The sequence below is a fragment of the Zingiber officinale genome, chromosome 5A (genome assembly GCF_018446385.1).
Source record: "Zingiber officinale cultivar Zhangliang chromosome 5A, Zo_v1.1, whole genome shotgun sequence".
Lineage (NCBI taxonomy): Eukaryota > Viridiplantae > Streptophyta > Magnoliopsida > Zingiberales > Zingiberaceae > Zingiber > Zingiber officinale.
Window position 1 is genome coordinate 131671226 of NC_055994.1, and position 16293 is coordinate 131687518.

The following is a 16293-nucleotide window of genomic DNA, read 5'->3' on the forward strand; positions in this document are numbered from 1 at the left end:
GAAGTTTATTGAAGAAAACCAAGTCGGGCCGAACCTGGAACATATAAGTGTCCGGCTCGGACTGTTTTGGATAATAGAAGTAGTAGAAGACCTCCGGTTGGAGGGGAATGTTATGGATTTTAAAGAGGACGACTACACCGCATAAGAGGCGGAAAGTATTGGGGACTAGGCTTCCGAGCGGAATGCGGAAAAAGTTGCAAACTTCTACAAAGAAGGGATGAATGGGGAGACGCAGACCGGCCGTAAACTGGTCGCAAAAAACACAAAAGGCGCCGCGCGGATGTTTGTTTGGCTGAGAAGAGTCTGAGGGTAGGATGATTTCAAGGTTAGAGGGGATGTCAAAATTGTTAATCAAAACATCGGCGTCGCACCGATCGAAGCGCGACTCCATGGTAGTGTACCATGGGCCGAAAGTTTCATCTTCTGGTTGGGAAGATTGGGCCATTGTCCGAGCGGATGAAACAAAAAAAGACGAAGGCAGAAAAGAAAAGCAAGAAGACGGCAAAGGAACAGTACCCCGAGGACGAAAGTTTGGGAAAGAAGTGCAAAGAAAATGCTAGAAACAAAGAGAAAGAAAGGGAACCTGGCAACGAAGAGGCAGGTAAAAGAAAAAGCACCGAAGATCGCCGAAACCAGAGGAGTGAGATCGCCGGAAAGCTGGAACGCGAGGAGCAGGGGAAGCACGCGAGAGCGAGAGTGCAGCGAAGGGAGAAAATCGAGCTTTTATAGGGTGGAGCCCGAGCGGCCTCCACCGTTGGATCCAGGTCGCGAGAATCGGAACACGCATCGCACCGTTCATCTCGAACCGCCTCGATCCCATCAGAGCACCACGCCGCTGCCGTACGATTACGACAGCACCGCCACGTGGCAGCCAGCCACTGGAATGCATTTAATGAGCGCATGCTCGACCTTAATGATGGAGAGGGGTGGAAAATTCGAAGAGACGCTGAGGAAAGTTGGCGTTGACTGGCGTTCTGGCTACCCCCTTTGTTTCCAAGCGGATGGTATCTTCATGGCGCCGCTCGGCCCAACTGATAGTCTAGTCAGTCGGACTAATCACTTCCTTCGACTAGACTTGAAGGGGAGGCAAGTGATCCGGCGGTAAGAATAGGGACCCACGTCTGGGGAAAGTCAACGCCACATGAGGTTAAAGGGTCGGATGGCCGACCGGATAAGGGGAGATCGACCGGAGAAGGGGAGACCGACCGGAGAAGGGGAAATCGGTTGATCGGGGACCCGGTGAGGAGGCAAGGTTCCGACGCTCATGGGACAGGATCGAATGGCCGATTGGGGAGCCCGCTCGGCCAGGCAGAAAACAGCAATACTGCGAACAGTCAGTAGAGCATGCGATCAGGGAACGCCCGAGCGGACCAGCATCGTAGACCGGTCAGACGTAAGGATACGCCCGACCGGTCGGACGTAAGGATACGCCCGACCGGCCGGACGCTCGGCATAGAAACAGAGGATACAAGAAGACAAGGGAAACATCTTCTGACAGCGGGCATGCTCTATGACCAGGCCATACTCTAATCCCTACGGCAAAGGGTTCCGCTGTCCCATCAAAGACGTGCTTGGACTGTAGCAGTATGGTGTCAGGTAAACTTTCTGACAAGCCCTTACTGAGGTATGGGCTGAGGACACGTATTTGCCTCGGTATGGGTGCATGAGCTCCTTCCCAGCTCTATATAAGGAGCCTCGCACTTCATCGGAGGTACGCATTCTACAATACTGGTAGCCACTTCTTTGTTGTCCGCTTGCCTGACTTAAGCGTCGGAGGGTCGTCGCCGGGAACCCCTTCCCGGCCCGACTTCCTTGTAGGTTCGCCGGAGGACCGTACGATCGGCTAGAGATCTACGTCAGCGACTCGGAGAGCGCCACGTGCCCAACGTCCGTTGATTCAGCGTTCGGACAGGATCAGAAATAATAATAAATTGCATTCTCGAGTGGTGTTGCACCAACTTCGAGAAAAGAATACGATTACAAAAAGAACTAGATCATAATATAGCAATTATGCTAATTCCAATCGACTCCGAAAATTGAAAAAACACCACGAAAAGAATGCTTGATTGGTAGTTGCACCAAATCAAAGTTATCCCGCTCTGATACCAATTGTTGGATTGAGACGCGCTAGAGGGGGGTGAATAGCGCTCGTGTCTTTCACTTTGCGGATTTGTAAAACGATCGAGAATTACGCACAACGGAAATAAAAGAAAGACAACAAACACACAAGAGAATACCAAAGTTTTACTTGGTTCGGAGCCTAGGGCGACTCCTACTCCAAGGCACGCGATCGTTGATCGTTTTCTGTGGGCAACAACTATATCGCGCAAAGATAGTACAAATATGTATTACAATAAGTGCAGTAATAATAACAATTATACCGACGACAGAATCGAAATTTCGGAGCTCCGGGTCGTCAGGGACTTGTAGCAGCACTTCAGGGCGTCTTTTGGAGCAGCACGTTGTAGTAGAAGCACTTCACAATTGATACTTAGATGTGCTGCTCGAGATGCTTAAATAAGATGCTTAAGGCGCCTCAAATGCCCCATTGAGGCGCCTCAAGTGTGAAGCTCTATCTCGAAATGTGCACTGCGATAAGCCTCTGCGTCGCTACTGATTATCCGACTTAAGGTGCCTCAATCAAACTTCAAGGCGCCTCCAATCAGAGGTCCAAGGTGCCTCAGTCTCCCTTGAGGCGCCTCCAGCTCCACTTCGCAGCCAGCTTCTGCCTTGCAACCAAGGCGCCTCCAAGCTCCATGGAGGTGCCTCGGACATTGTTCACCCGAGGCTTAGCTTGTTCCTTTTGTATCTGCAAGACACGTTAGTCCCAAAACAACAATATACCCTGCAAGACAAAGTTAGAACAAATAGAACCATGATAAATCAAGTGATCGACAGTCATCGGACTGTCCGGGTCTAACTTCGGATTTCCGACCAGAAACCCTAGGTCGACCCGACGCCTACTGTTCCCTCTACGGGGAGCGCGCCCTCACCTACTCCCCTCAGGAGAGATTACTTGATATCAATCCGGTCCTCCAGACCGACTGTACTTTCTGCCTAGAGTTACCACCCCCTAGGACCTAAGGTTACCCCCCTTAGGATTTTCCTCCACCTAGGGTTACCGCCCCCTAGAACCTAAGGTTGTCGCCCCTTAGGGTTTTCCTCCACCTAGGGTTACCACCCCCTAGGGTTTTTACCTTGCCAAACCACAGATAGGACTTTTGCTTAAGAACACTTAAGACTTTCCTGCAATCTCCATCAGACATGTTAGATCGCATATAAGCTTGACTTTGATTCCTTTATCATTATCAAAACTTGGGTTCGATCGTCGGATGCTTACTGCACCAATAATATCCTGTCGAGCATAGGCATAATATGCTCGATAATAGAATCTCGGGCAAGCATATAGACACACACTTTTCTAAGGCTATTAGTATAAGATCGACCTGGCAGAATTCGGCCGGGCATAAACGACCTTGTTACATCCTTTACATATACTTGACTAAAATTAGCTTAACAGGAAATATTTCCAATGTACAAACACATCTGTTATATTAATGATATGTGAACAATATGTGATTACATGAAAACCTGTTTTATTTGGCGGGAAATATTTTCTAGAGACTTCTGCAGGTGAACTAAACGACAAAGAAGGTACATCTGAGGTACAAAAAGGACTCCTTGAACTATTATTACAAATGACATCATCTCCTAACAAACTCTAACAAACCGGGGTCCACCTCATGATTACGGAGGTTATATGAGGTGGTATAAAAAAGGGAATCCTCTCCGCTGGTAAGGCAAGGTGAACATCACCACTCAAACCCTAATTTTATTTCGGTTTTATTGTTCTTCTTCCTTTTCCTTCATCTTCCAATGAGAGAACTGACTTGAGCGCAGGAGGGCCTAGCCAGGGATTCCCACCCCGTCTTAGGTCACTAATGCTTTGTTGGCGGTTCTCATGGTGCACAGGTGAGGTTCTCTCTAGCAGATTTGCTTCGCCATAGTTCTTCTTCATCCGATCTACTTAGCCGGACTTCATCCTCTTCGTATCTACTTCATTGGAGATTTCATTCTTCAGATCCACAGCATTGGGATCTTCTTCATCGGCCTTCATGGTCACCTCTCGGAAGTTTCACCAGAGATCCTCTGCATTGGAGCTTCCCTAGCCTCTCAAGACTCATCTTCTTCGCCATCTTCATCCACCAGAGCACCATCGCTTCATCTCGTCGGATTTAGACAGGATCAAGGACATACTCCCTTGATTCTCTGACAATGGTTACACAAAATGTCAAAAAGAAATATTAGGTCATTGGGTTGATGGTCCATTAATACACTTTGATGGTAGGTCGATTGAGTCCCCTCTAACGTCCGGTGGGACCTCATTCTCGGATGGGGTCAGATCGGCTAAGGTCTGTTAACCACCTTGAAGACTCGGTATCTACTCAGGCAAGGAGTCCGGTTCAGCTAAGGATTGTTGACCATCTTAAGGACTTAACATCCGCTCACACAAGGAGTTCAGTTGAGTCATACGTCTAGTATATTCAATTAGATCGAGAGGACTCAGTTCTGAATTGAACTAAGATGGGGCTCAGGATTCCATCGAACTGGGGGGGCTCAGGGTCCGATAAGACAAAAGGTCTGATTGGATGGACTATTCGACCAAGCCACCTAACCGTGCTAGTCTTTAATCTTCATCCCTCCTTGACTTTGACTGCTACATCAGCCAACTTCCTTGATTTCAACCCCAACTTCGGGGACCCTACTTTATTCATCGTATCAGTCGCCTTTAAGTAGATATGTCATCTTTAATTACTCGTTTTCTCCTACAATGATCCCATCGATAAGCGGTGAGGATGGACTATCGATGATGTGTTGCTGGTATGTGGACCAAATTGTCATGATCAAGAGGAAGAGGAGGATGAGTTGTCTTTCAGGTTGACTAAATTGTTGGACCTCTAAGAACAAGCCAAGAATAGAGAGCTGAAGGTGTCAGAAAGTCTCATGTCAATGGTGCCTGCAAGGCTACTAGAAGATGAAAAAAATAGACGAAATGTTAGAAGGATGATCAGGATTGCCCTGGTCTTCCACTCTGACGCTCAAGTCAATCTCTGACAATGTCAAAAATGGAGAAGATAAATAGTGTAAGATAATAATGAAACATGAGTGTATATAGTAATTTAGTATCTAGCATACCTTAGCCCGTGGGGGGTGGAGATTTTTACAGCACAAAGAAGTGAGATGTCACATTTGTGGTTGTCAAAGAAGATGGTGCACTTTTGACAAGATATCATATCTTAGTAAGGAGGATGCCCCATCGTTGTATCAAGGGTCATATCACCCATATCTTGCACTATGGAGATCTCATGGGAATCACGGTATGTCACTCATACTACTCTATGTGTTTGGATACTCATGTCTTCAACTCATGTATTTTGACAACCTATGGGGGACTCACGTGTTGTTTTGGATATTTGAGCCTAGAAGAAGCGTCGGAGTTGGAGTGGAGGTGAGCCAGAGCATCCGAGCAATAGAGCCGGCCAGATATAAGTGGGATATTCGATCGAAGAGTTAAACCCCTAACACAGGATAGAGCTAACCACAGATTGACGAATCAGCTCACAAGAAGACTGACAAATCAACCTTAACAAATTGGCTCAACTGAGAAGAATTGATCATCGACGTCTCTTAACTTTTGACCCAACTCAACATATCGATTTAACCTAAATACTCCCGGTATCATACGATATTATCTGTTAGAGTTGAACCTAATTGCTTTTGGACAGTTGAGAATTGCCACTTTCATCAGCCACACAAATACTGCGCTCTGATGACATAAGACAAAATTTTAACGATAACACTGAGAGCGGGTCATCCTGAACCACCGATCAAGACACTATCAGACAAATCCATCAACTGGACACGTTTTACGTATTCCGAGTCCACCAGTATGGACACGTTGTACATATTCCAAGTCCACCATTATTTGAAGAATGAAAAATACTCGTGTCATTAGTTGATTGGAGTTGACTTTGACTACTACCAAGCGTCTTTACAGATCCATTAATTATTTGGGAAACGATACAACACTATTTGAAATCTATAGACTTGTTGCATATGTATTAAGCATAATAAAATGGTTCGGCAATTTCGCAGTAGCAACCGAAGGGATCCACAGAATTTCAAGAGGCGTCGGAGAGATCGACGGCGAGGATCCTGAGGAGGGCGTCGAAGCTCACACCGTCGGCCCCGTCGCCTCCGCCGGTTGACCGGATCATTCCCCACACGTCCTCGTCGTCGGCCGGCAGCCCCGCCATCACCAGGTAGGACTTCAGATCCCCGAACCCTACCTTCCCGTCGCCGTCCCTGTCCATCACGGCGAACGCCTCCTCCAGCACGCCGCCGGCGCCGGCATCGCCGCGGCAGAGGACGCGCTCGAACTCCTCGAACTCGACGAGGCCGTCGCGGTCGGCGTCGGCCGCGGAGATCATGGACGCGATGTCATTCTCGGAGAGCGACGCGGCGCCGAGGTCAGAGGAGGAGGAGGAGGAGGAGGAGGAGAAGAATAACTTGAGGTCGTCGCGGCCGATCTTGCCGTCGCGGTCGGCGTCGAGGACGTCGAAGGCCGGGCGGAGGCCTCGCGGGGCGCCCCTGCTGGAGGCGGAGGGCGAGGGGTCGCTGCGGTAGGGGCGGCCGGAGGTGCACATCGTTGGCAACCGCAAAGGGCGGAGGAGGAGAGGGCAACAGGCGGAGATTCTTTGGAGGTGCGTGTTTTTTTTTGAGGTCGAGGTTGAAGGCTATTTATCGAAAAGGAAAATAGGAGGTGACGTTATCGCTGACGCTATCGACAAGGATTCCGTCGCAGCTGAGCCATTTGAAATTATAAAATTAATTAAAACTTTTTTAAAATAATATTTTTTAGCAGAATTAATGATTAGCTTACTAATTTATATAGATATGTGAATTGATTAATTAGAGTTTTTATTTTGTAAAATAGGTAAGTTTTATTTTTGTAGTAAAACAAATATTTTAAGACGTAATAAAATATTTTTTTAAAAAATAAAACTAAGATTATTTTGGTAATTTGATCCGGTTCGGAGCCTACAATCGAACCGTTAATTTCTATAATCATCGTGTCAAAGTGGTAAATAAATGGATGGCCAGGTTGTTTTTGGTCAACGGACATAAAAACGAACCCTACTTTGAACTAGTATAAATAAAGGCAGACGATCCAGAAGATAGAGAAACTGAGAGGAAGAAGAAGCTTCCTCGGTCAAGAAGGAACGCAGCGGCCATGTTGGCAGCAGTTTTTGTTAGGACCTCTTATAATTTAATTAAAATATTTATATAAATATAGAAATAATAATAATTTTAAAAAAAAAATGATGCCCAATAGATTTACTTAATTATAATCGAAGAAGTTGTTAATTCAATGTAAATAAAAAAAAAATCACTAAAAATCTCCTCTGGACAGAGAAGTCTCTTACAACATTCAAAACTCATGAAACAAAGTTAAACTCAAACAAACTCAAGCACAAGTGTTGTTACTCTATAATTCTTATTGTACTTAACTTCTGGGAACAGGGTTGTTTATATAGTTCTGCTCGGAATACCTGGAAGCGTTCCAGGCGCTTGTAATATGATAGAAATCTATCTCTGATGCAACGGTCAAAAGTCACGTCAATCTAGATAAAAGTCAGGTTCCGGGCATCTCGAACAGGTTCGAGCGCCCCGACTTGCTCCAGGCACCCCGGATTGGTTCGGGTGCCCGGACCACTAGTCACAGGTGATCGGATCCGAGCCCTTTGCTCGGTTCCGCTCGCCTTGATCCTAGTCTTCTGCTCCGGCTCCGGCTCCGCTCGCTTGGGTGATTTCGAACATCCGGAATAGGGCTCACTCGAACCCAACTTTCAGCTTTCTCGAGCAAACTTCCGCTCCAGCTTCTCGTCCCTCGGAATCTCTGCTTGTTTCTTTCTCATCCGCTAGCGTACTCTTCCACAGCTTTTCGTCCCTCGGACAACTACGTCTTTTGCTCCTCGAGCAATCTTCCGCTCCAGCTTCTCGTCCCTCGGAATCTCTGCTTGTTTCTTTCTCATCCGCTAGCGTACTCTTCCACAGCTTTTCGTCCCTCGGACAACTACGTCTTTTGCTCCTCGAGCAATCTTCCGCTCCTGCTTCTCGTCCCTCGGAAACACTACAAGCTCCCTTCTCGTTCGTCGGTGTACTCTTCCACAGCACCTCGTCCCTCAGACGCACAGAGTCCGTCGGCTCTCTTCCGTGTCGTTCGTCTCGCTAGCTGCGTCTTTCGCTCGACGCCTTGTGCTCCTAAGTTTCTGTATACTTAGACACAAGGTTAAACACAACATAACTTAACTTGTTTGATCACATCAAAACTACCTTGGGATACCAACAATCTCCCTCTTTTTGATGTGAGCAACCTAAGTTAAATTAGGGTAAATCAACATAAAGTAAAAGCAATAAATTTTATAATAAAGTGTAAAAATTGAAAAATTTTAAACTACCTTTCTCTAGACTTAATCTTCCCTTCTCCTTTGATCACATAAAAAAGTGGGGTACTTCAAAAATCTAAGGATAACTTGTCAAAAAATTTTAGCCGTTTAACAAATAAAATTCTGAATTTATACGGTTAAAATGACTTAAAAAATTTGGAGAATCTTAAACACAACTCTAAGAGAGAAAAAATTAAAATTGAAAGCCTTAAAATAATTTTATAAATTTTGAAATATTTTTTTTTTAAAATGTATAGAGCATATATTTTGACAAAAGAAAATATATTTTTAAGATTTATAATTTAAATATTCTTAAAAAATTGTATTTAGATAAATAACTTAAAAACTTTTTAGAAAAGTTTTGTTAGTTAGCAAGGATAACTCATGAAAATTTTAAAAATAATTTTGATATCACTTTAAAAAAATTATAGTAATTTTAGAAACTTTAAGTTTTGTAAAAAAAATTCTAAGTAAAAAAATATTTGAGTAACTATTTAAAGCATTAATTACAATTAAATGCTTTATCAGTTAGTCAATTAAATATTTTATTTCATTAATTAGCTTCCAAGCTGTGGCAAAGTACTAGGTCTTCTTGGTTATTGAAACAATAACTACTTTATAGACAAAGCATCTTAAGACAATTAAACATTTAATTTACTTTCTGAAAGCCTTAAGTCCAATTAAATTTTAATTTAGACAAGATTTTGGAATCCAATATATGTTCTAGCCTACTGGATTAATTAAAAATCTTTTTTATATGTATTTCTTTGAAATTTTCTTAATTTGTCTCTTGTGGTGTTTAACATGCTAGTTCAAATTATTATATCTTTTATTGTTTTGATTAAACGAACATGCACGATTTTTCAAGTATGCTATTTCTGTTTGCAAATTAACATTTTTCCAATTTTATTTTGTCAAATTCTTCTAATGGACAAGATTTGGCTAGAATTAATTTTAACTCTTGGTTTTCTTTTTTAGCTTACAGCAATCCTTTGACAATAATTTAATAAACTTGAATAATTTATCGGGAGTCAGAGATCGTACCTGACTTACCTTGTTGATCTCATCATTCGTAACTCCCTCTGAACTGTTGCTTTCATCCGATGTAGCTCCCCCTTCATTGATGATCTCGATGTTCATTTCGGACGAGCTTGCTTCATGTTTATTTTCTTGATGGCTTACCATTAATGCAAGTCCGGAGAAAGCCTCAATCTTTGATTTGGACAATGTTTCATCGCACGTCACCTTTAACGTCTTGTACTTGTTAGATTGGATAGACTTTTTGTTCTTTCTTTTGTCTTTGTTCTTGATTTTTAACTTAGGGCAGTTGTCTTTAACGTGCCCTTCTTCGTTGCAGTGGTAGCATCTGATTGTTCTTTTCTTTCTACATTGCAGATGGTTAGATTTTTTTTAATTTTAAATAATTTTTTAAATTGTTTTACCATCAACGTGTTAGAGTGTATACTAAGAGCCTAACTTTTGGTATAAATATTTATCTAGAAATAAGAATAACATTGGTCAAATATCTACATTTATGATAAATGTAGTTGTTCAACTAATTTATATTGTAGATAACATGGTGTGTGGTGTCACACACAGAAGATCATGTTATTAGTTCTTTATAAATTATAAACAGTTGCTCACGACTAAGATGGAAAGGAACAAATCATTGGAATAGTCGTAGTGTAATTAGGTATTAGTTTATCTTGACTAATAAATTACACTAGTACACTCTAAGTGTATTGAGTAGGACCATTTTAGGTAAGTTCTTTTTATACTGACTTGATAAAAGAACTAGACCTTAGTTATTATGGAAGTGTGTGCTCTTAATCCTAATATAATAACAAGCACATATATTTGATATTTATTTCTTTAATTTATCAATGGGTGAGATTTAGTTCGATAAATCAATAAGCCCGATAAGTTGGGAAATGATATCACTTATAGTGTGTATTGTTGATTATAGAAGGAATCTGTATCCTAGTAATCTAGGTTGAGAATGACCCCAAGAGGAGCTCATAAGGATTGTCATGTTAAACCCTGCATGTGGACTTAGTCCGACATGACGATAAGGTTGAGTGGTACTACTCTTGGACTAAAATATTAATTAAGTGAGTTGTCAGTAATTCATTTAATTAATGGACATTCATTATCTTAAACACAGGGAGACTAACACACTCATAATAAGAAGGAGCCCAAAATGTAATTTAGGATTGGTGCGGTAGTTCAATAATAGTTCTTTAGTGGAATGAATTATTATTGATGAAATTAAGTTATGTGTTCGGGGAGAACACGGGATGCTTAATTTCATCGGGAGATCAAAATCAATTCCTCCTCTCGGTCCCTATCATAGCCTCTTGTATATAGAGATTTATACCCACTACATACCCACCTTCTTACCCACTCTTTGGTGGTCGGCCAAGCTAGCTTGGAACCCAAGCTAGGGCCGGCTAAGACCCAAAGGTTGAGCCAAGTTAATTGGCCGGCCATAGCTTGGAGCCCAAGCTTGATTGGCCGACCATATTAAAAGGGAATTTATTTTTAATTAAAATGATTTCTTATATGGATATCATGTTTTTAAAAGAGAGCTTAAAATTTAAATCTTTCCTTTTATAGCTTTCTACAAAAGATTAAGAAAAGATTTGAAATCTTTCCTTATTTGTAAATTGAAAGGAAATTTTAATTTTGAGAAAACTTTTCTTTTTTTAACCATGTTCATGATTTAAAAGAGAGTTTAAAAATTAAATAATCTCTTTTATTAATTTCTATAAAAGATTAAGAAAAGATTTGATATCTTTCCTTATTTGTAGATTGAAAGGAGATTTTAATTTTAGAGATAACTTTCCTCTTTGGAAATTATCCACATGTTTAAAAGAAATATTTTAATTTATAAAATTTCTTTTTTATAATCCACCATGAAGGGAAAAATTATTGGAGAAATTTTTTTATAAATTTTCGGAAACAAATTAGGAAGTTTTAATTTTTGTTTTAATTAAAACTCTCCTTGTTTTGGGGAAATAAGTGGCCGACCATTGAAATTGAGAAAAGGAATTTGATTTTAATTAATTAAAATTTTCTTTTTCATGGAAAACGAATTAAGGAAGTTTTTATTAAAATTTCCTAATTTGCCAAGACCAAGGATTATAAAAGAGGGGGTAGAGATGCCTTCAAGGTGAACAACTCTATTATTTTTCTTCCTCTCTTTTCTTCTTTGGTGGTGGCCGGCCATATTGGTTTTCTCTTCTTCCTTTTCTTTCTTCTTCATTGGCCGAACCTCATCATCTCATGGAGCTTGAAGGTGGCCGGATTTTAGCTTGGAGAAGAAGGAGAGAAAGGAAGCATCCCATGGAGCTTGGTGGTGGTGGTCGGACCTCTACTTCTCTTGGAGAATTATGGTGGCCGAATCTAGCTTGGAGAAGAAGGAGCTTGGTGGTTCTCGTCTCTGAAGATCGTTGCCCACACAACGTCCGAGATTAGAAGAGGAATACGGTAGAAGACCAAAAGGTTATTTTTTCTTACAAAGAAAAGTATAACTAGTAATTGTTTTCCGCATCATACTAGTTTTCTTTGTACAGTTATTTATGGAAATACCAAACACAAGAGGCATATGATTCTAGAGTTTTCGAAATAGTTTTTCGAGTTTGTGTTTTCTTCTTTTTCGAATTTGTGATTCGATTGTTCTTTTTTGTTAACCTAGAGTTATTTAACGAAATAAATATTAGCTTTCCTTAAAAGGCTTTGCCTAGGCGGTGGTGGTTGCTCCCATATCCAAGAAGGCCATGTGCCTCGCCATGCAGTCCTGGAAACCAATTTTAGAAATTAATATTTATGGAATTAATAACTTAGGTAGATTTGAATCAATAGTGTTAAGTTCCGCTTGCGATTCAAATCTAAACCATTAAGAACAGATAAGTTAAATTTGGAATCAATGATGTTAAGTTCTGTCTGCGATTCCTAATTTAACTTCTAAAGAACACAATAGGTTAGTTAATGAAAGGTTTGATACTTGTACAAAAAATGTTTGTACAGTGGAACCGGTACGATTTTCTTAGGACTAACCAACACAACGTCGTTTCGTTATCATTGAGAGAGGATTCTAAATTTTATTCATCCACCCTTGCCTTAAAGGAATGTTGTCCTTTGGCTCCTTCTTCATATCTGCACATCTCGTTTTATGAATTTCAAAAGTTGAAAATAACTCTTTTAAGGTAATAGATTCTAAATCCTTAGAGATCTAGTAGGCATCTACTAATGATGCCCATTTTGTATTTCTAGGGAATGCATTAAGAGCGTATCTTAGCAAATCTCGGTTGCTTATCTTTTCTCCGAGATTCGAAAGTCTGGTGATGAACTCCTTGATCCTCGAATGAAGATGTGTGATAGTTTCATCTTCTTATAATCGGAGGTTGCTAATCTGGTTACGAAGTAAGTCCCGTCTCGCAAGTTTCGCCTCCGAGATTCCTTCGTGAAGTTCCAGGAATTTTTTCCAGAGCTCCTTGGCGGACTTGTAAGCTCTGATCCGATTGACTTTTTGTGGCGGTAAGATGCTCAGTAGATGAAGCTCTGCTTTGTCGTTTGCCACAAAGTTGGCTTGTTCCTTCTTCGTCTATTGACACTTTTCTTTGCCCTCGGGTGCTTCAAAATCAGATTCCATTATTAACAATAAATCGAAGTCTGTTTTGAAAAATACCTTCATTCTCTTTTTCTAGATTGTGAACTCCCCCTCGAATTTTGGTGGGAAAATGCTTGGTCCGACCATCTCGTGCGCTTCGTTCGATGGTTAGTCCTCCTGAAGCGTCCTGGCTCTGATACCACTTGTTAGGACCCTTGGCGGTCGGCTAGAGGGGGATGAATAGCCTCTGCACAAAAACAAAATAAAAAGACATTTCTCGAACTTATAAATTAATTAAAGCACTAGCATAAACATAAAAATAATAATAAACTAAAAAGACGAGACTCAACAAATTCACTTGGTTATAACCGGGGAGGTTGTTAATCCAAGGCAGATAAAAAAGCGCACTAAAAGTCTCCTCTAGACAGAGAAGCCTCTCACAGCATTCAAAGCTCACAAAACAAAGCTAAACTCAGACAAACTCAAGCACAAGTGTTGTTACTCTGTAATTCTTGTTGTACTTAGCTTCTGAGAGCAAGGTTATTTATATAGCCCTGCTCGGAGCGCCTGGAAGCATTCCAGGTGCCTGGAATGGAATAGAAATCTATCCCCGATGCAATAGTCAAATGCCACATCGATCTGGATAAAAGTCGGGTTTCGGGCGCCCGTAATGGTTCCGAGTGGCGCGGACTAGTCCGGGCGCCCTGACCTGCTCCGGGCACCCCGGACTGGCCGGACTGATCCAGGCACCTGACCTGGTCCAGGCGCCCCGAGCATCAAAAGTCAGCCTTTTGCTGACTTTTGGTCTGAGCCTTCTTCTTCAATTTCGCTCACCATCGGTTAGACCACCTACTATCATACTGATGCCCCCTGAGCGGTATTACTATGATTTTCTTCCTCCTAGGTGGGTCAGCACAGTGCTGTTCGGCAGTAGCTCGAGTCGGTGCTTGGTTATTTCTTGGTTGGGGCCTTTGTTGGTTCCAATTGGCCCATGTTGGACTTTGATATGGAAACCCATTCGATTGGCGATGACGCTGATGGTTAGGTGAAGGGGATCGCTGGCAAAACCTTTGATTGGTCGGTCAACGTTGCTCTTGATTAAAATGGTAGCAATCTTTTGTATTATGGGTTATTGAGTGATGGTAGGTACAAAACATAGGAGCCCATTGTTGAGGCTCGGGGAAGTATGTCCACTCAGCTTCCACATGTTAAACCACTTGTAGTCTTGGCTCACAGTGTTATGGTTGTTAGCTCGGTCGAGGCCTCTTAGGAGGCAAAGTAAGGGGAAGTACTCGGTGTTCAAGCACAGTGGCAGGAGCCACATCCTTCTTCAAGGTGGATTGAGCTTTTTCAATGTTGATATATTTGATGGCTCGTCCTAGCAGATGATCAAAATCCTTCGGAGGTTTCTTAATGAGGGATCGGAAGAACTCGTCATTTGTGAGCCCTTGGGAAAAGACACTCACTCAAATCTCTGGGGTGGCTAAGGGGACGTTCATGACCACTTGGTTAAATTTTGTGATGTATACCCTTAGCAGCTCTTCAGGCCCTTGCTTGAGAGAAAAAAAAAAACTTAATGTCATCTTATGATAACGATGACTGCTGGCAAAGTAATGTAGAAAAACTTTACAAAAAATCTTTGAAACAGCATATAAACTCGGTCAGGAGTCGGTTAACCACCTCTATGTCGAGCTTGATAGAGTCATGAGAAAAACTCGGTACTTGACCCCGTCCGTATATTGATAGAGATTAGCCGCATTTTCAAATTTGAGTAGGTGGTCCTCTGGGTCAGTCACTCTTTGGTATTCTCCGATCAAGAGTGACTGAAAATGAGCCGACAGTTTATCCTCCAAGATTATTTTTTGAAGACGAGCCTTGAGGCCTATCCGCTCTGCCCATGTCATCAAGGGCTGTGCAGAACAACGCCTGGTGATACTCAATCAGTGACGGAGCCACATGCGGTAGTCTGGTTAGCTGCAAAGGTACTTGAAGGAAGGTGGTCGAGAGAGGCTGGCTCGGCTAGAACCTAATTGGACCTTCCGCTCAAGTATCACACTTAGCCTGATGGTCAGTCGCGGACACTACTGGCTTGTTCTGTAGATGACACTTGAGGTTGTTTGCTATTGTTGTACCATTTTATTTGCTTAAGCGACTGTCAGTAGTTCCAAATCTTCTTGTAACAATGTCATGGTGGTGAGTCGCCCAGTCTCGTTCATCCTCGCATCTCATATGTAGATAAAGTTTCTACAGATGACGTCAAATATGATCCTATTTAGAATTGGTGGAGATGAAATACTAGATGCGTGGCTCTGGTGTGGACTAAATGAAGACTCCTCATTGTATCCAAGTAATTACCAAGTGCTCCTGCATGCAAAAAGAGCGTTATCGATCGAGCTAGGGAAGGGGTCCCCGACAGTGACCCTTCGATGCTCAAGTTAGTGATCGATTTATGGGAATGAATAGTTGAAAGAACAGTAGTAATGAGTGTATAAAATTATATAGCGTCGCATACATACACCTGTAGCTAGAGACCTCTTTTTATAGTGTTATGTTGCACTCGTGCACAGTTCTCAAAGTATTTCTAAAAAAGGACAACTATTTACATGGGCTCTGACACCTTTTCCAAAATGAACCTACAATCTCTGTGATTGACAGACTGAAAGTTTCGAATGTGTGTAGCTTTCATGCAGAATATTCTCTGTCATCCGTGACATAAAATGTCAAAAAGGAATATGAGATCATTGAATCATAATGTCCACAGTAGGTTCACCCGGCAAGCCAATTGAGTCTTTAATATAGTTTGACCGGCCGTCACTCGCAAGAGTCACCCGGTCAACTTTGGTGAATACAGTCAATGACTCGACTTTCGCTCGAGTGGATTAGATATCCAATATGTTCAATTGGTCATATGTTCGATCGGTTGGAGCGCTCTGTCAAATTCATCAATATTTGGCTTTACGCTTCCTCAATACTTAGAAGTTTGGATAGATCAAGTGTTCAGTATGCCCGATCGAACACTATATTTGATCGGCTAGAGCACTTGTTCAAGGTAGCAAATACTTAGCTTCGAACTTTATTAATACTTAGGAGATCAAGGCTCGAGGCTTGATTGGCCAGAGGGTCCAATCTGATAGACTGACTCAAAATATTGATCGCCTCTAGATTTCAACT

The 16293-nt window shown here is 42.0% G+C and overlaps 2 protein-coding genes across 2 annotated transcripts; one reads left to right on the forward strand and one right to left on the reverse strand.

Annotated features, from left to right (window-relative positions):
• The first annotated feature begins 402 nt into the window (after positions 1–402).
• Positions 403–729, forward strand: LOC121980027 (protein MNN4-like). Its single transcript, XM_042531998.1, has one exon. It carries the CDS (start codon positions 403–405, stop codon positions 727–729), a length of 327 nt encoding a protein of 108 aa, XP_042387932.1.
• Positions 730–6000: 5271 nt separating this feature from the next.
• LOC121983252 (calcium-binding protein CP1-like) lies at positions 6001–6784 on the reverse strand. The gene has a single exon (XM_042536203.1). The coding sequence runs from the start codon at positions 6705–6707 to the stop codon at positions 6183–6185; it is 525 nt and encodes a 174-aa protein (XP_042392137.1). The 5' UTR covers positions 6708–6784; the 3' UTR covers positions 6001–6182.
• Between the last annotated feature and the right edge of the window lie 9509 nt (positions 6785–16293).

Excerpts from the sequence above, each read along its gene's own strand:
- LOC121980027 (XM_042531998.1), top strand. The coding sequence starts at position 403 with ATGGGCCGAAAGTTTCATCTTCTGGTTGGGAAGATTGGGCCATTGTCC.
- LOC121983252 (XM_042536203.1), bottom strand. The coding sequence starts at position 6,707 with ATGTGCACCTCCGGCCGCCCCTACCGCAGCGACCCCTCGCCCTCCGCC.